Source organism: Lepisosteus platostomus, chromosome 20 (genome assembly GCF_059453375.1).
Source record: "Lepisosteus platostomus isolate fLepPlt1 chromosome 20, fLepPlt1.hap1, whole genome shotgun sequence".
In the NCBI taxonomy this organism is placed as follows: Eukaryota; Metazoa; Chordata; class Actinopteri; order Semionotiformes; family Lepisosteidae; genus Lepisosteus; species Lepisosteus platostomus.
Genome location: NC_142630.1, coordinates 13,450,615 through 13,474,028, shown reverse-complemented (window position 1 = coordinate 13,474,028; position 23,414 = coordinate 13,450,615). Strand labels below are relative to the sequence as shown.

General features: G+C 43.5%; 2 protein-coding genes across 11 annotated transcripts in view; both read right to left on the bottom strand.

Annotated features, from left to right (window-relative positions):
* The window catches only part of kifc3 (kinesin family member C3), a 36,258-nt gene extending 17,012 nt beyond the window's left edge, over positions 1-19,246 (bottom strand). Inside the window, exons 1-3 of one of the 10 annotated variants that reach the window (XM_088613613.1) lie at positions 19,006-19,246; positions 1,545-1,665; positions 87-274 (exon numbers count right to left, since the gene is read on the bottom strand). In XM_088613613.1, the coding sequence (XP_088469739.1) occupies positions 87-274; positions 1,545-1,626 (270 nt within the window). In that variant the 5' untranslated portion in view covers positions 1,627-1,665; positions 19,006-19,246. The other 9 variants (XM_088613611.1, XM_088613605.1, XM_088613604.1 and 6 more) reach the window with 9 other exon arrangements.
* Positions 19,247-20,067: 821 nt separating this feature from the next.
* The window catches only part of LOC148644539 (uncharacterized), a 38,383-nt gene continuing 35,036 nt past the window's right edge, over positions 20,068-23,414 (bottom strand). Inside the window, exon 42 of the mRNA XM_088613524.1 lies at positions 20,068-23,353. Within this exon, the coding sequence (XP_088469650.1) occupies positions 23,090-23,353 (264 nt within the window). The 3' untranslated portion in view covers positions 20,068-23,089. The remainder of the gene's footprint in view (positions 23,354-23,414) is intronic.

Here is a 23,414-nt window from a genome sequence, read left to right as displayed (position 1 = left end):
CCCTGCAGGCGCAGGATTAGACACCCCTGCTCAACTGCTTAGCCGCGGAGCGATTTCACAGAGTTCCCTGACCCCTGACCCCTGACCTTGCAGTCGGCGGCTGTGGTATTGCAGGAGGGTGCCAGCCTGACCTGTACGAGGAGCTGCTGGTTGTGGGGGGCACTGGGCTCAGGCTGGTCAGAGGTCATGCTCTGACACGGGAACACAGAGGACTGCAGAGGGATGAAGGCACTGCCCTCCTCTCCGTCACTCATCAGGAAATCCACAGCACTTTCTGCGGGACAAACGCAGCACAGAGAAGCTCAGGCAGGTGGGTGCAAAGACAAGGGGGCTCCCCAGTCATTCAGGCACAGCTGTGAGGCATTATAAAAAGGTCACTGTTATTGAAGAACAGGTAAAATACAGGATTCCGTTTTGTCAAATCAAATGCATTCAACTCTAAAATGGCAGGGATTTTTTTTAATCTTCACATTAATTTGGAACATCTCAAAGATGATACATAAGACCCCCATGTATGAAGTGACAAGGCAAAACAGCCCAAAGTACAGCTTTGCTCTCTAATCCTCTTCCTTCGTATTAATGGTTAACCGAACAAACCTGCAGGTGAGATTTAAGAGTGGGGTTGTTAGCTTAACCTGTCCTTATCTACAGCGCCAGCAACAGAGAGGTTCTAGTACTGATTCTCTAGAACCAGCCTCACTCCTTTTTAAGTGGTTTAATACTTCATGGCACGAAATGTCCAATATCTTTATGCAAAAAAAACCCCCGGAATTCTTTTTGGGTCGATTGAAATCCAAAGAATAGTGCTTTTGCAAATGGAGAAGGAAAGACTGGAGAGATGCAGGAGATAATCGCTTAAGACACGTGAAAGCTAATTCTCTCAGTTTACCTAGCCTATAAATAAAGAATAAAATTACAGAAAAATCAGGGAAAGCAACATCTTAAATTCACTTATTCCTGGGAATGACGAATAGATTTCTACTGTGAATCTGTTGAAAGAGCTATCTCCCTGGGATTTAAGAACTCATTCAAAAACATCCATGAAAACGGACACCTAGTGTCAGTCACACAGAATAATGTCTTTACTGTAGGAGATGTACAATTGCAAGACAAGTCCAAGACAGCATTCAAAACCAGAAAAACAGGCAGTTTCAGATGAGTGCTGAAATTAATTCTGAACCTAACAACAGCTCTTGATGGTGCTTTGAGATTAACTGAATCCGATTACAGTGCCGAGCAACTCCTGAGAGCACTTTCAGCTCTGCACAGAAACAATCAGCTTTTTCATCAGAAGCAAAACTGTCCATAAACCCACATTAGAGAATATAAGTAAATCTTTAAAAGATTTTTAAAAAAACATTGTCTTGGCAATTAAGGAATTTATACTTCGGAGACAAAAAGTGCAAAAATAGGCTTTACCTCTTCGGCATGCTGTTGAGGTATCACATTCAGTTCAAAGAGCACCTTTCCTACCTGTAGGAAATCACAGAGTAATCTGAAAAATGCTGCCACGCTAGTTTTTACCTGCGTCACGTGACACTCACCGTCCAATGAGAGGTCTTTCTTCCAGAGCTCCTGCAGGGTGTGGGCGTGGCCGAGGTCCCAGGTCTTGCGTGTGCTGAACATGACCGTGGGGCTGAGGGCAGCGCTTGGCCAGTGGGCCGGCTGACAGGGGACAGATACCAGCAGGGCGTTAGAGCTGGAATGTCACACACACCTTAGGTCAGACATTTATTCCAAAACGGCCTTCCTTACTTTACCACTATGGCTGCATGCTTGGAACACATACTACTCGAGACAAAACTGAATGTTTGTCACGTACCGTATGCACCTCTTATTTAAATAAATCCAAACTTGCTTAAATAAATCCAAAAGCGCGAGGTTGACCATTTGGTACTGTTAAACCACTTCAATGTTGTTTTGCAGAGGTTAATCTATGTTCCCCAACAAGACTATGTCTGCCCATAATTGAACTACTTTAAAATTAATTTAACAAACAACCTCAATTTATGTTATGACTTGGAAATTCTCACTCTAAATGATATATGACAACACTCACGGTTGGGCGTACTACTGTACACGCATTGACATTTGCAGTCGGTAAGTGAAAAACGTTATTTACACTAACATATATCAGCCACAAGGGGGAGCCAGATGCTTGAATGCTTTCACCTACCAGCGGCTCCGCTCAAGACTACAGTACACAGAGAGGGAGACGGTGGGACATGTGTCGATCACATTCCTACACCACAATCCCGAGAGGAGGAGGGACAGACACTAAAACGAAGCAGGGAAGTTCTTCTCCCCAAAGGAGAGTCTGTCAGTAATTCCCAACGTGAGTGAAGCGTTGCCGATAAAAATACATGGTCAACGGTGGTTGACGTGAAGCAGAACCCCTCCTCCGCATCCTAGCCTACATTAACCACACGGCCTGGGCCTGCCAAGGGGCTCAGGGTCATCTGAAGCAGATTAGCAGGCGGACAGGGGTTAGTTATAGTGTAACAGATTCCCTGAAGGACTCTGACTAGCCAAATAATGCAACAGAACCGCAGAGCACAGGAGAGGCTGCAGCCCTCACAGCGAGAGTCAGAAAAAGCACAGCGGATTGGCGATGACCTCTTGACAAACTGCCTTCCACATGGAAAACCAACAACACAAAAGCCCTTACAAGGGTCTTCCTCTGCAATTTCCTCACGCATACAGTGTAGAAGATAAAAACTCCTGAAAAGCAGTCTTCAGTCTTTCACAGCTTTACACTGAGGGAAGCTCACGATAAATACAACCGCCTGGGATCAGCCAGTGTTACACACCAGTCAGTCCTGAGCCGGGTTACCCCTGTCGCATGTACTACCAGAACACAGACAGGAGAGAGAAGACAGGCACGGCAAATTTAAAGGGGAACTCGATTTTCCCCAGAGCACAAAAATTCATCTGAAATAAAAACAGTCTGGTACAAGGCATTTGGACAATTTTGAGTCACTGTTTTAATCAAAGTTAATGTATCCTGGAAAAATACTGCACTGTAATCAGAGCAGTGTATTGTTTATATACCCAAGGCGTACCCAGGTTTTAGTAGTCTGCATATTTAAGTCATGGGGTTGTTAGAGAGTTCAATGACTGCTGATTTGATGAAGTAAAAGCAGGGCTGTTGTATACTAACTAGGGACCGAAAGTGAGCACTGAGCACAGTCACATGGCCCTCTGATTAGAAGAAGGTGTATCAGCATATGATCTTATTTTATGCCGACAGGAAACGTGTTACCCCACACGTACACACACACAACAGCTGCCAACATTTTTTTTCCTAGCAAAAGAGAGTAAACAGTGCAAGCAGAGATGTAGAATAGCCAGCTCACAAATCCTGAACATGTCAAATCGATGTAACCAGAGGTACTGCTCCAGCCCACTCGGACTGCTGTCCTTTGCTGGAATGGGGAGATCAGTCCCCTGCTCGAGAGTGCAGTCCTGGAGCTCACCGTGCAGAACTAATTTGAGAATGGCAGACGCAGAAAGCCCCTTGCCTACCTTGAGTCGATGGCTCCAGTCTAAGTGTGCCATCTTCACAGTCCCAGGTCTGTTGGCATTCAGGTCAAGCCAGCCTCTGTTTACTAGAGATCCCAGCCACCCCAGCATGCTAGCTCTGCATGGCAGACTTTGGCGCACTAGAAGCAGCCCTGGCATGTGCCCACTGACAGGTCACGCACATGATGCCCTCACCTTGCCCAGCCAGCCCCTCCCACTGACACAGAGATGTCCTTTTGAAGAGCTCAGGTATAGATTATCCCTTAAGCGCCAACAGATGGCCTTGTGCTTATTCAACATGGGTGGATATGGGGGGGGGGCTACTGATTCTTAGGATTTTTTCTCACCTTTCATCACAAAATGAATTCTATGACAAACAGTGGGATGGTATTTAAAAGGTAAGAAAAAAACTGAAACAAAAAAAAATATCTGCTTATTCTTTACAGTTACTTCCTTGAATTACTGTCCAGTAATAATTAAAGCCATTCGTTGTTTTAGCAACTGCAGGGCTGCAATCTCAGTGTTTACTGAGTGCTTAGGACCTGATTCATGTGAGCTCCCTGTTGGCCCTGGGTCTCCAGTTTATTGCGGAACACTGTCTCTAGTCCCTCATGCAAAGGAGAAGCAGAGATTTTCAACATAGCTAAGATGAAACGATACCATACAAACATCTACACACAGGAAAAGGAGAGCCTTTTTAGGTTTGTTTTACCGAGGAGAACGAAACCAAAAAATACAAATCACACAATCATAGTTAATCATGCACAATGGTATTTAGTATTAAAATACATGAAAAGCGCAGAGCTGTTTTTTCACTGGGGGCTGTTTCACTGTTTAACCTGACTTACAGCCTAAGGTTTCTTAGCAGCACTTAGAACTGAGACAGCAACAAAAAAATAATACAATTGAAGAGAAAACTATGGATTTTTTTCTCTCTTACGACCTCCATTAAAAACAAATATTAAAAATAAAGGATTATAACATCACGGATGGTTCTCATACTTTGGTAATAAACAAGCTCTCTGTTGAAAACAGCATCTCCTGATAAAAACCGACCAGTCTGACAGAAAAGTCTGAAATAAAACCCCTATCCGCTCTCTTTAAGCATTCTGTTATTCCTAACAAAGTCTCACCAGAGTCGACTACATTAGTAACTACAGAAAAAAAAAACGCCTTTTAGTTTCCTTTCCCCAGTGTGTGTTCGCATCTCATTAGCCCAGTTCAGTTATCTCCTAGCTAACCGCTCTCCCGAGCTCCCTGGCATTCATTCTGAGTGCGGTCTGGGCTGCAGGTTTGCTCTATATATTTATTCCTGGTTCTGGCAGAGCTGTGGTGATAGACATTCACACACTACAATGAGAGCCACTTCTCCCCCTCTGACAAGCTGTTCCCCTGTAAATTACCTCCTGTACTTGTTGAGTAATGTACAAAGGCACTAGCATGTGTTCAAGACATTAAGAATAAGATTAAGATTACCAAGCGCCTTGGTAATTAAAAAAATGACTTTCCAAATGCCGATAGTAACACACTGTACTCCTGAGCCCCGCACTCCCAGCAGGAGCTGCTTCGTGTCCCTCGGTTGTGAGCTTTAAAAGTTTTATACCTTTATAAAGAGGAGACACAACACCAGCCTTCACCTTGACATGAGTAACCAAATACAGCTTCTTTCACAGCGGACCCCACGGGCTGCCCAGTTCCTCCCATGAGCACCCTGACGTCCTGCTCTCGGAAACCACAGGCTCCCTGTATGTGCCACCCAACACCCGCCACCACACCCCCACAGCTGAAACAGGTCTGCTTCAATAAGACTGCCCTGTCCGTCCCTTGGGGTCTCTCTCCCTTGGTCACGAGCGAGATTCCCTTTCCACAAAGGCTTACCTGAGGAGCACAAATCATACTCAGGGCTGAGATGACACAAATCAAGTTCCTGGTTAAATACAAGTGTTAATCCAGAGTGACATGAAAATCTACAAAAAGCATTGCCTTTGGAATTATTTATAAATGTATCTTATTCCCCTTTGTGCCACAACTCCTTTGTGTGGCAACTTTGTGCCACAGCAGGCTTATTCCAGCAAATTCAGAAAGAGGGATCTTACGTTCAGGTGTCATATTATGACATGCAAAATGACTCAAAGAGTTACATAACAGGAGCTCGATGCTGTCACATTGAGCTGCCCTGAACTTTGGAATCTCTCAAATATCTTTTAGGTCCTTCACTCCCTCAGGCACTCCCTTCAGTTTCTGAAAGAACGTTAGCAAAGCCACGACTTCCTCTTTTTGTTTCAAGTCATTGTCTATTTGATAACGATCAGCCAGCTCCTATTGCTCCCAGACAGTCGCAATTCCTGTAGCATTCAAGCCATGAAGGCAGACGCGGTATCTGGGAGCACAGTCACCGTCTGAAGAATGTGGTTCAGAGCACTCCAGCACTGCTGCTAGAGGCTGGTTCACACCACACCCTGCTATCAGTCATCCTGACCATCCGGGCCTCCTGTCCCAAATAGTGAATCACACCTGGGTCATCACAGCCATGATTACAAAGGACACACCTCGGAGTTTCCATGGCGATTCCAGAAGAACCCAAACTGCATTTCAGTCATGAGACATCCCTCCTGTTCTGCACACCTTTTAGCTAGAGAAATAACTTACTGGGGGAAATCAGTTCCCCTGTCCACTGGCATCAGCATCCAACTCTCAAAGTTTTTTACAATCTCCAGCAGGGTAATTAATATAAAAAGCATCCATGTAACTTTCTAGCTCATTTGTTTCTGCAGGTTCTCTCACGTATTTAGAAAATATTTCACTGCTTCAGGAGGACAATGCTCTACATTACATTCTCATGTGTCTTTCCATTACAGACAAACTGGGGCTTTTAATTAACACCCACGGTGTCTCCATCTGGCAGATACTCTTGCCTGTAAGTCCCACAGAACTGTATGTGTAACAGTGAGACACAGAAGTGTTTCCACTACATTATAATGTGTGCACTGGGCTTGGGGCTCCTGATCCTGTTCCTCGATACCCAGACCCTGCTGGGTTTCAACGATGTGGAAGCTCCTCAGTGTAATGGGTAAACAATTACTGGGTCGGAACTTTTGCAATTTTTTTTTCTACTGGAAAGTTGGAGATCAGAAGCCACGCTTCACAGATTTAAAGATTCAAAGGAAGTGCTTTGCATTGCAAATGAAAACATGAAATATTCAGTCAGGCTAAATACATCCCTCACATCCCTCTGGTGTTAAATTCTTTGACATCCGTGTCAAATCTAGTTTGCACTAAAACCCACTGAAAGTCAGCTTTTGTACATGATACAGGGAAAAAAAATGAAAAAAATAAAATCAGACTCATAGAAATGTATTAGTAAACATCTGCAGAACGACACCACACAGAACAATATGACCCGAGCAATGCTGGGTTTATAACATCTTTCAGATTGTGTGGATGATCTTGAATTTTAGTGATCATACACTGTACAATAACCCTTTCCTTCCCCATTTGTTATAGGAACAAAACATAGTAACAAAACAACACTCTATTCAGTGTCAGATGCATTGGGAGGAATTGATTTCTAATAAAAAAAAACATCTTCCAAAACAAAAATGACAAAATAAAAAAAACAAAAGCAGCATTAGTTTAATGCCAGTAAAAAGAATCAGAAAACTCTTCTTATTAAAACATCTGCATATAAAAGATAGGAGAAGCAATACCATGCAGTTTTACGAATGTATTTCAAGTAAGAAGGGGAAAGAATGCAGAAAGGAGACAGGAGGGTTTTCAGACAGGGCATAAAGCAAACCATCCTCAGCTGACAGCTCCTCTCTGTGTTTCCCCTACATGTCAGCACACAAACTGCAACATAATTAACAGAAATGTATAGCACTGTACAGTACTACACATAAATAGCACTGGCCACAATGACACACTGAAGACCATACAGTCTCAATTTGCATGAAACACAAAAGCAGCAGCCACACTGGTGGTGTACACTATACAAAGGAATGAAAGGGAACCATCCAGCCCTCTCTCCCTCCTCTTTCCTATTGTGGCGCACAGACCAGGCACTCAGCATGGTTACCTACCTCCAGGGCCGCAGTGCCAAGCTCCCCATCACATCTCCTGCCAGCCCCTTGTGCAGCACGGAGCACACAGCTACATAAAGCACCACTCCGATAAACCAGCCGGGCTCTTCTCACTAGCCTCTCGGTGCTCTGCTTTCCTCCTGTTACTTAGTAACAAGGAAATCTAACCCAGTATCCCATCACTCCTCAGCAACAAAATCCCACTCCCCACCCCTCCACTGGCAACTACACCTCAGTACTCAAAATTAATATTTCATTGGCAAATGAAGCCCGGCTTCTCCTCTCCCCTCCTCCCAGAACCTGAACTATTTAGTAAAGGAGGTAACTGCGCCTCTAAGTCCTGAGCTGCTGCCGAATAGACACACACTTTGCTCAGCTCCACAAAAAACTGCCATGAGGGAGGTTCCTGTCACTGCCATTAGTTCAGTCCCAAGGGACTCCTCCTGCTGTAAGCAAGAGACCTGCTGTATAATACATTATCAGACCTCAGGTCTCTAATCCTCTATTATTGCCTGCTATTTGTGACACCTCTGGGAGTCGCTTGTTAAATTCCAGGCATGAGAATTCACAATCCTAACAAAAACCTACATCTACCAGAAACAGCCTGTACATGTTGGGGTCACACCAGACAGAGTTCTGTTTAATAGTCCCCCTCCTCTTTCCATAAGAGAAGATAATGCAAATTATTTCTCACTGCATAAGTTTTTGTTAAGATCAGCAAGACAGGAGACTTTTTATTCCAAGGAGTGTCCCAGTGAAGGAAAAGCTCATGCCGGTGCAGGCGCAGGGTGACCAGTGGAATGCAGCAATGGAATTAGGTATATTCTGACTTCATGGGTCAGGTGTTAGAAGAGGATGCTCCCCAGCAAGGAGAAATCCTGCTCTTAACAACTGACATCCTCATGTATTCTGACTGATGTCAGATGGAGCGTCACTGGGCTGATGGACGGAACAGAATCTCAACACAGGCTAGTTGCAGGAAGGAGCAAGACAGGTGTGCTTAAATAGGGCCAGTTCCTGTCGTTCAGGTGTAACGGAAACAAAACCAAACCCCACATGAATTATTGAGCCACAGTGGTAATCTGCCTTTTAAATTCTGGAGCATTATCATGAAGGCAGTGTAACATGGCACTGAAAGGCTTGGGCTTCTCAATCATGCTCCCTGTCTGAGAGCCATTAAGAAAATACAATGTGACTGTCCTAAGTCAGACAGCATCACACCCAGAAATCCAGAAAAACACACAAACTCGGCAAACTCAGTGGTGCACAATGCACAAACACCACGATATCCTAAAATGCATTGTTCTGCACTTGGATATCACTTAGGGAACAACAACAACTGCCCATCTACGTATTACATAACCAATACAGGGTCGTGAGGGAGCTGGAGCCTATCCCAGCAAGCAGGGGCGCAAGACGGGGTGCACCCTGGACAGGATGTCTGTCGCAAGGGGAAATAACAACAGCAACAGAAAAAGTATTGATCTGTTTGGACGATACTTTCTGTAGCGCTGTGCTCAACAGTACAAAGGCACAGAGTTACTCTTGGAACTTGAACCTGCAACAACCTCATTTTGAGTATTTGAGAATTTTGCCTATTGCGAGACTGCCCCTTAGCCCACAGTCAACCCCCAACTTTCCCTTGGTGAATTTACAAGCTGCATTTGCATATCAGCATCTGAAAAGGATTTGAGCTCAATTTAGCTGGCAAAGGCTGAAACAAACCCTAAACAAATCCTCAAAGGCAAAAAAAAGCTCATGCACTTGCAGATGATTGCAAACAGTAGAGCTGCAGACTCCCACTCTGACAGCACCAGCACTAACGTTTAAGAATTATGCACGGAGATTCTTGCTTGCTCCTGGACACTACACCCAGATATGTCAGGGTGTGAAGTTACTGTCGGCAATTCAGATTTTACACTCATTAAGTTAATTTTCCTTCAAGGGTAGAATAAACAGGCCTCCTGTACTTTTTAAAAAACAAGGGTTTTGTTTTTTAGCCCATTCTACAGTACCTGCCCAGAAACAAAACAACAACAACAACATTTAATTAAAAAATGACTTCGCTTGCAAATAATCCCTTAAATGAATCCTGCATGAAACAGATGGAGCACTGTGCACCTTTCATTTCTTTCTCCATAAATAGGAATTTCCGTGTCGAGTAGTTTATTTACTTAGACGCTGAAACAAATGAGTATACAAAAACAATCTACAAGTAATTTGTGACCCCGTAAAACATGTTTGACCAATAAAGGGAAATGCACAAAAACAGAGAGATGGAAGAGGTAACCAATACCCCCCAAAAGACAGAGAAAGGAAAATGAATATTGTACAGTCTGCACAGTAGCCAGGTTATTCTGTGCTGTAAGCAAGATGGATTCTCACCTGTGCCCAGGTACTGTAGCAGCAGCCAGGCATGTTGCTCAAAGTGGTTCTGTTACTCTTGGTGCACAGGCTCTGGGCTTCATATCCTGGGCTGTGGTTGTCCGTGCAGCAGTCTCTGGGCGAGTTTCTCTCCCTGTCAGAATGCTTCACTTTCTCCACTTCTGAGCCTCTTTTTCGCCCCTTGAACAGGCTGTGCAAAGACAGCACCACCAGAGTGCACAGGACATACATTGCACCCCTAAAAAGAGACAGGGCAGATTGCCTGCTCCGATATCACAGTTACTGGATACTACTGGGGAGGGAAGCAGGCAGAAAGCTCTTAGGTCACCAAATCCGAAGAGGGCAAGGCTGCCTGTTGTCAGGACGGTGTCCACAGTGAAAGGGTGCAGGTCCCAACGCAGCAGCCAAGAAAACCCAGAACTGGTCTGGAGCTCAGTCCAGAGTTTTGCTCCCTATACCCAGTATCTTACATGAGAGGAGTTCACAGCTTCAGAAATTCTTCCAGGCTGATCAATCCAAATGCTTTTTTCTTTTTCAAAGGCTCACAATAATTTAAGAGTGTCTTCAAGCAAACTGTTTCTTCCAGATTTTGAGATCAACAGTCATCGTCTCCGATATATCTGTGATCTTCGGTCTCTGAACTATGGAAAATTATACCCTCCTCCTGATTTGCATGTTTTACTCAAAGGCTAATCAGTAAGCTCTCCAACCCCAGCAGTATAAACAAATTAGCAGGAAGCAATCTAATGAAAGTGTTTTCAACAAATGCACCCATATCACACCCATGGGCGATCCTGTGTTTGCCAAGATACAGTTCTTCATTTGGGAATTTGCTTACAGTGAAGTCCAGAGATTGAATCTGAAGTCTTCTGAGCGTGGTCCCAATAAAGAACATGCAGGTACCAATGACTTTCCTCGCAAAAGTCTGTCCAGTCAACCAGTTCGAAGGCGTTTAGCCCAGTGAACGATGTTCACGTTTCAAGAAGTCATGGAAGCAGAAGACAGATTTTCTTAAGCACCACCATGTTGATTTTCGGCATCACAGACTTCTTGGTCTCATTTCTTCACCATAGATCCACCAAATACAATAAGGATCTGGCTGCACAGCCAGTGCAAGTTACCCAACAAGTCCCTGTGGATTCACTCACAGCTCTGAGATTCAGCACCAGCAGGAAACCAAGAAGGTCCAGAAGGGAGTTTGGACGGCTCCCCGTGTTCCTGTTACCCAAGTGTGTTGTAGGGCCACCGATACAGGATGGCGACAGCTTGCATTCCCAAGAAGGAGAAGTATTTTTATGGTGAAAGAATTGGGACCCTTCCTAGGTGTAAAGCATTAAGCAAATTGCAAGAAATGATATATTCAGCAAAACACTCCAGATTCAAACAGGAGCTCCAATCCTGTCTCCTAATGGCCCTGTGTTTCCACTGATCCAGTGTTCAACAGCTGCCAGCATCGATCCAGCCCTGGAGAAAAGCCTTGAGTCTGTCCAGAGTCCCGACTTCCTGGGCGCCACTCCTAAGCCCATATCGCTTCAGCTTGTTAAGGTCAGGGCACTCGTAACTCCAGGCTCTCGATTCAACACGTAAACACAATCATAAAGAAGGTATTCCACTGATAAGATGTGTGCACGGCAACACACACCCAAAAGAAAAAAATGTTTCTCAGATTGAACCTGCTGCTGGTATCAGCATAATCACTGATGTCTGAGGCAGAAATAACACACTTGGAGTCGTGTTATTTCCAGCTGCAATGGCTCATGAAAAAAGGCAAGATAAACGTCAAGAAAAAATGTGCTCTTTGAAAACTTGAAAAAAAATATTCCCCACGCTTTTGTACCTCCCAGTTGTTTTTTCTCTGTATGTTATTCAGCTGATAATTTTTTTTTTTTTTACACCCTGTTGCCTTTTCTAAACCGGCCCGGGAAATGTTTCTCCGACCGGTTTGTCCACTTGTCCTGCCTCACAGAATACTTGAAAATGTTGTGACGACAGAGAGCCGTTTCTTTGCTCACTTGCTCATCAGAAAGCCTCAGTTCATTCTCTATCTGCTGCCCGAGGGTGTCACCAAGGCAAATATCATCTCACTCTGCATTCGAATCCCCAACAGTCCTTCCCTCTAAGTCCTTTGTCCATCTGCTGCAGGGATAAGCGCGGGCATGGGGCAGTGGACACTGATGTCACATTTATTTGCATTTGCAAAAAAATCTGCTGTGGCTTCCCTTGTCTCAAATTCAGACATTGAAGACAGGGATCAGGCTTCTGATTGGTTGCCGCCTGGAGAATGACCTCATTCATTGTGTGAGCAGACATTGTGCGTGTGACCCTGCATGGGAAACTTACACTCTTGTGCTTTGAGAACTGTAGTGGCTGTTAATTTAGCACAAAAATATTTTGTTACAGTTTAGACATTTATGAGTCTTTCCAGGATTTGCATAAAAACAGTTATATCTCCCGTTAAACTGTAAAATGGAATTACATCAACTGAAAATGTCTAACTACAAGTTAGTCAACAACAGAACATTTGACTTTTTCTTTAATTTTGTAACATGTCTAGGGTACTAATGGTTATGTCTCAGCCACAGAAATGGATAGAGGGTGCAAATGGCCTTACATTTTCAGACCAGAACGCTATTGATAGCTATCTTTGCTCATGACCCAGCTAACTTTTTAACATACTATCCTGCAGTTTAGAGTACAGCAGGGTAGATTTGAGGACCAAGGAAATGTAAAATGTATATTAATATAAAAAGGTCTGAGAAGATAAACAAAGGTTCGTGAACCAAACAAAATTTCCAAGTGGATTTTCAAGTCTGAACCATCAGCTGCCCATGTTCAAATCAATCAAAATCCATGCAGTAAAATCGATTTTCCACTACCCACATAAATCCTCCGTAACGAGTTCAGACACAACCTGGACAGGATGTACTAAGAATATGAAAGCACTGTAGCTAAGCAGCTTACCTGTTACACAATGGACTCTGTAACAATCTTACAAGCTGCAAGAGGATTTTTGTAGCTTTCTCTAAAAGCTGCCCCCTGCTGTAACGCCTGGTAACTGCACTTTGAAAGCACACAAGAGGCTGAACTAAATGCCACAGATACAAATGTGACTCAATAAAGTAGACTCTCTTACATTCAGGCAGCAGAAGTGCATGACCTTCCCAGTGTAACCTTCCCAGCGGGTAAAGGTTCCGATTTTCTGTCGATGTGCTAAACTACCTCTATTCAACTGCAGAAAAGCTTGCTATGAGAAAATAAGCAAAGGTTTGTGAATCTAACAAGATTTCCATGTGGAAGCATGTCTCCCTGGCAACCTGAGCCACTTCTTTATATTTACATACCAGCAAGAGGAGCAGATTTTGAAATCACTGCTTTCTTAATCTCTTCCCAAACCCTCCCCATGCCTCACACACACCCTTCTCTTCCACAGAAGAGCTATTCTGGGCACATTTTGGCATTTAATTGAAGGAAGAAAAAGAAGAAAAATAAACAAATCACAGGCCGTAATTACATCTCCACTCAACGGCGGATTTAAGTGCTACAGCACAGACCACATCACAGGGCGGACTGGAAGCCCAAATCACAGGGGCTTGTGAACGCTGGAGACCAGGGCTCATCGCTGGGCGCACAGGCACACAGGCGCTGACTCGCATGTGGCACAGGCCCAGGAGGGAAGACCACGGTTTGTCTTAAAGGGGTGCGGGAGACTCAACCGCTTGCTGCCACTGCAGACCCGACTGCACTTCTCCAGGGCTCCCAACTTCATGAGGGAGGATTCTGTAAGAGCAGGCCTGATCTTGTAAGATACGGCCACACACTAATTGAGAGCAGAAGACAGTGTAAACTACTGCTTTAAATCCTCAAGCATGCCTCTGCTCTTCCCTTCAGGGGAGCTTTATAATTAACAGCTTTCTATTATAGAAACGGAGAACTAGGGAAAATGATGCTTATGTCACACACACTCACACAGACAATATTACATAATTGCAGACATAAAGCTGTAGCTTAGCTAATTACAACACTTCACACGAAACCCACAGCTATGACTTAATGTACCAAAAAGGCAATCCGTGTTCTTTTCATTACACTTATTTTTTATACTTTGACACAGCAAAGCAGAAATGGAAAACAGGCTCAAATGAACTACAAAATGCCACTAACGGCAGTAACTGTTATATTTCAAAGCCTCTTTTGTTTTATAATGTACTGTATGCCGCCCAATTTAAGTATGATCCGCTCGCTTTGTGAATTGCAGCTGTACAACAGGCTGTTGTGCATACAAGAGCAGCAGATCATTCACAAAAATGGATTTTACTTTGTTTCAAAGTTTGTGTTTTTATTAATATTATATCGTAGCAACAAATGCAGTTGGAGCAAGCCGTCTGAGGAATGTAATGTTGTATTGTATTTACAGGGTTGCTAGGAGGTCAGAATAGTAGCAACATCGCCACCTGCTGGTTATCTCCGTGTGCGACGCGACCTCAATAACGTTCTATTTTTAGTCAACGGACCTCACCACCGGCCTCAATTATCCAAGACTTTTCAAAGAGCGACGCGGTTTATAGCAATTTAGAAGGTCATACTGAACTATTGGTGATTTGGACTCTGAGGGGTTTTCTGTAGCCATAACATCCTGCAAAAAAACCTTGCCTGACGCCACCATGAAATATCCTTGATTAATGGCTGGAGAAAATGATGCATAAAAACCAACTATGCATACTGGCTTAACCTTCCCTGCATCTGCAAACATAATGAGCACAGCACAGCACAGACTGCTGCTTACAAAAACAACCGTATCAGTCAGACTACTATAATGAAGGTAATCGCAAAAACACATTCGTTGAGTACAAATAATGGACTGTTATTAACTCTAGTGTAAAGGGCACTTCAGGGAAATGAGCAACGAACTGCACAGCCATAGAGCTGATACTTAAACTTTGTAAATGCAAACAAGCTGAATGCCAGATGCTTCAAAAACCATCCAAAGGAAGCATCATAAAACTGAAATTGTGTCTTGACGTTAAGACGTGCCTTATTTCCCGTTCTCCGCAGCACGTTGCGGCAAATCGCAGGAAAAGGCCGTTTGTGTGGCTCTTCTTTTCTTAAATACTTCCTCCGGCTAGAGAGTGGGAGGAACACGACCCTCGCACTGCAGGACTGCCGAATGAGGAGCGGAGATCACGTGGAGAGCTCGAGTCCGAACGCCTCGCAGTCACATGGTTCAGCAAGTCAATAGCCGGGATCAAACAGGTCGCTTTGCTTTCTTCCTCACCCTCCCATTCACAAGCACCGACTCTGACAGCATGGGGCGGAGCGCGGGCGGGAACGAGCTCTTCCACCGCTTTAAGAAAATAAGGAATGACTTTGCAAGTCCTTTGAGTAACAGATCGAGAAAGAACCACAAAGGACACTTTTCTTGCATTTCTGTGCTGAACGGGAGGCACTTCATTTACTAATGATTCATAAGAAATTATGAAAAAATGGCTGTTTTTGATGTCACTCCTTTTGAGTTTAACCAGTATTTCCATACATTCTTGGCCATTTGGGGAAATAATTAGGTCTCAAAATAAATTAACTTATTTTTACACACATCATGGTTTAGACCCTTACTTACATCTAATGAAGCCTCTGTGCTGTGCCCATTGATGGAGACAGCAGACATTTGAATACAGGGTGTCAGGTCAATCTTCCACATGAATTCTCTATACAGTATATTGCCTGAATAGTGCATGTATTGTTCAGGTCATTTTTTTTGCAGACGAGAATGAGGACACTCAACTTTTTTTTCAGTTTTGACATTTGCTTATTAGCCCAGACTACAATGCTGAAAACATATTTTGAAAACTATCACCTCCAAACTGCCAGAACATGACTACGTCACACTGTGCACCTGCCCTCACTCCACACTTAGATTGTCAGCTCGATTCCTGCCAGTTAAGCTGATCTGACACGCCACAGACTCCTTTGATCAACTTCTGCTGTGCTTTCAACCCCTTTCTCATCATTTCTTATGATGAAGCTCATGATTTCCCACCAGCTTGTCCACTCAACGATTCAAAAAGTGACAAACGGCTCACAGCTGGGGGGGGACACCACCTGCGTCAGGGATTGCTGGCTGGGGTACACGGTGTCTGCTGATCTGAGGTAACATGACCTAGTGGTCAACTTCCTGCACCCAAAGGGAGATCCTTTCCTGTTCCAAAACACTGTGATGACATCATTGGGGATTTAGGAGCCGACATCTGTAACCCCAGCAACAGACAGAACATACAGCCTGAGCTCAGGAGAGATGAACAAGGCCTCAGAATATGGACACTTACCACTAGATTCTTCAATAGCTTCTACCCACAAGCAGTGCGACTGGCGAACACATTTGACCACACCTACACCATCTACCTCATTATAATTTCTTATTTATTGCACATCTGCAGTCATTGTTCACACGTCTGCATTGTTTACATTCGAACTGTTTACTTGTACATTGTCTATTGTTTGTTTGTATATTATCTTGATGCACTGTCTGCACTTTGTGTTTTTACACTTTTTAACAATCGAGAGACTTTCTGTCAGTAAAAATTCCATTGTACCGGTACATGTACTGGTTATATATGGCAATAAAGTTCAAGTTCAAGTCCTGGAGCAGTGGCCTCCAAGCTTTAAACACCAGCGCAGGTTAAAGAGTGAAGCTCTCAGTCACATGAAGAGGTGCTGGAGCGCAGGGTGTCAGGTCAGGGGTATCTTGTACCTCCAGCAATAATGACATGACCTTGAGATGTAAATAAGGGTCTGAACTGCAATGAATGTCAAAATGAAAAAAAAAAATGTTTTGAGATAATTGAGGACATGGGTGAAACGTGGCCTAATTTTCATAATGAAAGCTTACCTAAATTATAAAAGATGGACATCCTTGTTTAAAAGCTTTAAAACAATATTAAAATGATCTTTCTGTGTGATGAAGATGTCTTATTTGGGGGAGGGAGGGTTACCTATGTCTCCTGAATGGTTGGCCACTCAGGTTCAGGTCCAGAAATCACATTCTGACCATGTCTGCCATGGGGAAAAAATTTCTGGATGTTGTTTGTTAAAATCAAAAGGAGTGAACTCAGCAGGTGATCGATTTCATATTGAAGGATGCTGTCATCCTACTTACACGTTGTCAAAGCTAACACGCTGACTTCTTTCAACACAATTATTCACACAGCTGGATAAGACCCTTAGATAAAGTAGTGGCTCCCAGCCAAATGAATTACAGTAAATGGACCAGATAGCTGTTTTTCATTTGGAACCTTTGTTTAAGCTTCTTCTGGAAAAGTCTATCCTGCATACATCTCTCTCTTTCGCCAACAACTCGGTTTTATCCTTTGCTTCTTACCTTAAGGAAACTAAAACTCCAGCTACGCCCTGCACCTTCCCCAACATCTGGAAATTCTCAATTTCATGTAGGCAGAACGATGGATGAACCCCCCCCCCCCCCCCCCATTCTCAGGCACAGCTGGATGACCCTAAAGATCTCCTTTCACCTGAGTGGCAACTGTGCGTGACGCAAGGAGGGATTTATCGGCACTTCAAAAAATGACGGGGATCATTTTTTATACGTCAGAAACATATTCCACAGCCTTACTAAAAAAAAAAGCCGAGGATTCTTGTTAAACTTTCAAAAGCAACCACTGAACAGCTTCCAGGGCAACAGGACTCTTTATTATGAACAGCGGTGGTATTTGTGCCCCTAGGGGCAGAAACATCCTCTGCACACCAACTGTCAAAACAGGTCTACCCTTCCACTGAACCACCGAGAAACACAGAAGCTCCTGAAACAACTACACACGCATCGATGTCTAATCGATGCTCCGCACGCACCCCACAGTCAAAACATTCAGGGTGTGAAACACTCAGACCTGCAAGACCTCCTTCCCCGTCCTATGCTTATTTCTCACACTTGACAGAGGTACTGTATGGCAGTTTTAAACAGCAGCTTCGTAACACTTAGCCGCAATAAAAAAAACCCACTGATCTAAGTTGTAGACAGTTTCACCCATTAACTTGTATCCATTTCTTCTAGGGCCCAGGGACAGCCCACAGTGCACGGTTTAAAACTTAACAGCTCAGAAACAAGTATTTCATCACAGACAGGACACCACGTATACAGGCTCCCTCCAGATTCCACATCACACTTCCCCCGCTGAAATAAAACCGCAGCCCCTTCTCCGGACCGATGCGGAGTGAAATTATTTAAGCATCCAACTTGGTTAAAATGTTATTACCAGTATATTTGGCGACGCTATTTATACCAGACCTCTGTATGATGTGTGTAACGGGCACACCCCAACCAGACCACAGCTAAAAAAGTATCCGCATGAGAAAAGAGCTGCAGGCATCCAAGGGAAGGAAGAATAATGCACTTCGAGTTTAGCGATTGAGTATAAAACATCACCAAACGCACTGAGCAAACTCTTCCTGAGTCTTAACAGCAAGAGCACTGAAAAAGCACTTTTCACACCGCCTGTGTGAAACAGCGCTAACAGTAACTGACAAGAAAAAATTGACAGGCGACGCCTGGGGGAATCTCAAGAAAAACAGCACAGGAATTTACTCTCTGATGTTATGATGACAATTACCGGTTGTTAACGGGGCAGCTGCAGCCGCAATCTTTTTTTTTGAAAAAGAATATAGATTGATCAACATCGGGCGACTTCACAGAGGAAAAACGTCATATTTGAAACCACATAAATACTGAATTTTATCGGCTCTTCAGTCTGTGTCTCGCACCCACAGCTTTTCACCGACCTTTGCGATGAACTGAATACATCTGAACTTGGATAGGAAAAAAAAATCCACTAACATCTTGTGGAGTAGTTATTTAATGTACTGCAACTTGTCAGTAATTATTGTATATGCCTGGTGGATACGATTCACGCGTCTTAATCCACTGTTCTGATTTAAAACAGTCATTAAAGTAACGTTTTGAGTCAGACAGATATTTTGCTTCAAGTAAAGCGTAAACAATTTAGAAAAAACGCACATTTACCTGCCGGACCAACTGGCGAACTTCCCGTTGTGGTTTAAATCAATGCTTATTTTTTCCCCCGACCAATTCTCTGCTTCTGCTGCGCTTTAGTTAATTCGGGTTCCGTAGCGAGGTATCTATCCCTGCCCGCTTTCCAAGCTGTATACTCGTTTCAAAAAGTTACCCAGACTTTTCAAAAAACATTCCTTCCACCCCACCGCTATGAACCGCAAGTCTGGTCAACCAACCACTGAAGAGATCCTGCAGGAAAAGAAGCCGGCCAGCTGACTGAACACAAAAGCAGTGACGTACTGTAGTTCACAGCCTTGATTTAAAGGGAAATTTCTTCTTCAACTGGTTCTCAGGCAGTCTCGTCGTGTCACCGTTCCCTCGTCCTGCTTTTCCACACCGATATTAACAACACACGCGAGGAAAATGTTAAGAAAGTAGCATCGACAGTGCGTTCACTAAACCACTAGACAACACCGAGCTGTCGTATTTATTTTGTTTTACAAGGAGAAAGGTAATTCCACATTTCTGAAATGAATGATTGAATTCGAGTCACTAGATAATTTGATTCCTTGGTTTTTATCAGCCCTTATCCCCTCTGTGTACGTCTAGACTGTTTCTCCGCAACAAATCCTTATATTCGTCTTTCAAGTTACCAATTTCGGATTCCAGGCCCCTTGATTTGCTGAAATTTGCAGAACACTTGCCTTCCTCCCTTCTTTAATCACCGTGACGTTGTTTCTTTACACATTAGAAGATGACTGAAGCTAACAATTCATTCATTATTAGAAGGCCATCGATTCCTTATGAATTCAGCAGCTCAGAGACTACAACCCATCAAGGGGCACACAACAACAGGCACAAATTGGAGACACCAGTTAACATTGCTGGAGTCCCTTTGGATGGTGAAAGGAAACTGGAGCGCCCATACACAACTCAAGCAAACTCGAGAGAGCACACAAACTCCACGCAGAAGGTACATCAGCTGGAATCGAACCTGTGAGGGGTCAGTGATGTCACTGGGCTGTGGTTGTAATTGTTCTTGAAACAAAATCTCAATTTGACACCTTTATGAATCAGATATCTTTTATTTACCAGCAGTAGAATATAAAAAAGACATGTCCAAAGGTGTAAACAGAACAGCAAGCTGCATCCTGTGAGCAACACTGAGATAATAAAAATAAGCTTTTGATGAACAATCACATTCACTGTATTACAAAAACAAACTCTACTGGGGTGCCTAGAGACCTTAACTGGCACTACCAGAAACTGGTTTTCAACTTGTTTCACTATCAACAAGAACAATGATAATTCCTTGCAAAATGTACAAAATTCATGACATTTTAAATTACATCAAACTATTTCCTCTAGATCAAGGGTGTCAGAGTTAGTGTCATTTCTGATATTCATTACAGCTCAGATTTTAACAACTTAGATCAACTCATTATTGTTAGATTAATTTAACAACTTTATATGCTGCTACTTTAAATAACTCTAGAAACCCACAGAACAGAGCAGCCCACCAGAGACAGGATTGGACACCTAACATCCAGTTAAAAAGACGCAGTGTGACCCATCATAATCATCCCTGTCTCTACACTAGTTTATGACAAATTCATTGTTTTTTTATTAGTCTGTGAAAATGAGGACATTTGTTTCATATTATTTCTTGTTTATAGGTTCTTCAAAGAAGTGTCTTCTGAGTTCATTTACTGTTGCTGTTTCTAAGCAAGGCTGAGACTTGAGGCTCAGCAGGAAAAGAGCTCACAGGGTTCAGCTAAAAATGAAACTTCTTTCTTATTCATGAAAACTATAAAGTTGTTTTTTAGATAAATGAAACATTTGTTCACAGTACTCTGATCAGAACAACAATCTCCGTTCCAATCTGTTATATGATACAAGAAAGTGCTTTACAGTATATTGTAAACTACTTATTTTACATTTACTGTTCATTTTAAAATCCCAACCCTGTGTTAGAGTTTCTTTCACGTGAACAACATATTGGATGCTACTCTTTGTAACTTAGAGAAAAGGCTTCACTTTCCTTGCATTTCTTGTAAAAGTGCATTCCAAGTATAGTTCTGCAGCATGGAGTTAACTTCTACAGCAGTTCCTCACAGTGGTGTGTGGCAGCTTTGCACACAAGAAATAATTGAGTACCTTACAGCTGGCTTGGGAAGGTTTGGTTTTATAAAGCATCTGCTGAAGACTAGTCTAGAGGAACGTGATTCTAGGGCTGAGCTGATCACACACGATGGTGGCAGGACTGTAGCAACTGGGCACACAGTTCCGTTGTTTCAATCTGTTCCCTTCATTCCTCAGTATTGCCAAACAATGCAAATCTTTTCTGACTTCCTTCCCTCCTTCCTGCACATATTTCTGGTTGAACACATTCCTTTTCTAAAGCCACTGGCAAAATAAAGCACACATGCATGTCAAGGGTGAGTGCCATTTCTTCTGCAAAGGCAAGTGGCTTTTAGCATGTTCACTTGCTTCTTGATTGATTTTTGATTTATGCATTTTTACCTAAATAAGGTAATCATTTAGCAAAAAGCTGTTTCTATGTTTTTGCCAGTAGACATGTATTCAGTGCTAACTGCCAAGACTGTAAATGTAGACCCCTCCTGTTTTGACAGAAAGCACATCGCTGGCAGTGTCACAGAGAATAGTGTGTATAATTCACCAGCAACTGGCACTGATCATTCATCGTTAATGTAAACGGAACACAGCTTTACTGAGTGCATTGCGCTGTTTAATCAAACAGCTCATCTAAACTTTATTTCTAGATAGAACTCTGTAATGTGATCACTCCCCATTGGAATGGTCCAGGCCATAACATTTCCTATTTCTTTCACTTCCTTTTATGACCTAAACATGTTACCCAGAATGGTAGAGGAGAACCAGCTTGCATTAACTACTAATATTACAAGGTGTGAGAGCTTATTTCATTGCATCCTGTGTTATTTAGGGAACTTAACTGTATTACACAAATGTTTCCATTTGCACAAGAGGAATGAGCTGAAGTGTCTGTGTGTTTCCCACCACCTGTGTAAAGACAAAATGGACGCATGTCAGTCCCTTGCTACGCAAGAAGTTATAATGCCAGCGAGTGTTTAAAAGCACAGGGTAAATGTCTAATTAAGACAAATTGATATTATAAGGGCCCGGAAACACAAGGAAACATGGGGCTACTTCTGGCAGCCTTGTTACAGTTCTAAAATGCAAGGATTTTTCATCATGTGCAAAAAAGCCTGAGCAGATCAATACTAAAGCCTGAGATTACAACAGTGACTGGTAAAGATAATGAGCCTAGCTCTTTAGCTCCCTGAGCCGCCTGTTCTGGACGAGATCAGAAGCCATCAAAAAGGCTATTCTAAGGTTAGCTTGGCAGTTTTTTGCTCTTGGTTCAGTAGAAAAGAGAGACAAAATACTGAACGCCAGACTTCAGGATTCTCCACTAACCATAAGCATATGCTAATGACTGGAGGACTAGATGAGCAACAGCTTCACGCACCCTGCTTCCCTCTGCCTATATTGCCTTGTGGGATTAGAAAGAAAGAGTACAATATACAGTGCGACGGAAGTATACTGTAACTTAATGTTTCTTATTTTCCTTCTTATTCTCATTGCTTCGTCCCCCTGGATTCTTTAAGTTCAATTACATTATCTACTAACTGATTAAAAAAAACAGTTAGATGGTTTGAATTGGCCGCCTCTGGTTTGGTTCTCCTCTCATAAGAATCTTTGTGCTTTTATTTACATTTCTAGAAGCACAACTACAGTGCATGTTCACAGTGTGAAGGGAAATGGTGCCGCAATCGGTCACTGTGGAAATTGTAGCATTGAAGAGAGCACTGCAATAAGAGCCCCTGCACTCTTGATTATGATTGCAAGCCAGCGTCCCTGCAGCGATAGATGAAGGGCTGTAACTGTAGCTGTCAGTGCTGTTAACCTGCAGGTGCGCAAGAATGTGTTTTCACAGGACTGAACTGACTCCACTGACGAGGAGGAGCAGGAAAAGTGTTCCTCTGCTGGATGACCAGGAGACTCCAGAGGGAGGATCTTGACGTCTCCTCCCATGGTGGTGCAGCTACTTCTTGGACTCCCCCTCTCCCTTGGGATCCCCTTCTGCTGCGGGTGCTGCCTCCCCCGTGGGCTCTCCTTCCTCTTTCGGGGACACCTCCACCGTCAGGACTTGCTCGCGGCCGTGGTGCCCGGGGCTCATCCGGATCAGCATGGAGCTGTCCGAGGCCTGGGACACTATGTCCTCTTCCTCCACCTCTGGCAGTTCGCGTGGGATGGGGGAACGGCGGTGCACTGGGGACCCGGGAGGCACGGGCACAGAGCTGGAGGGCTGAAGGGGCAGAGGACAGCCTGGTCACACAGAGCTGGGGTGGGGAGCAATGTCAGTTGCC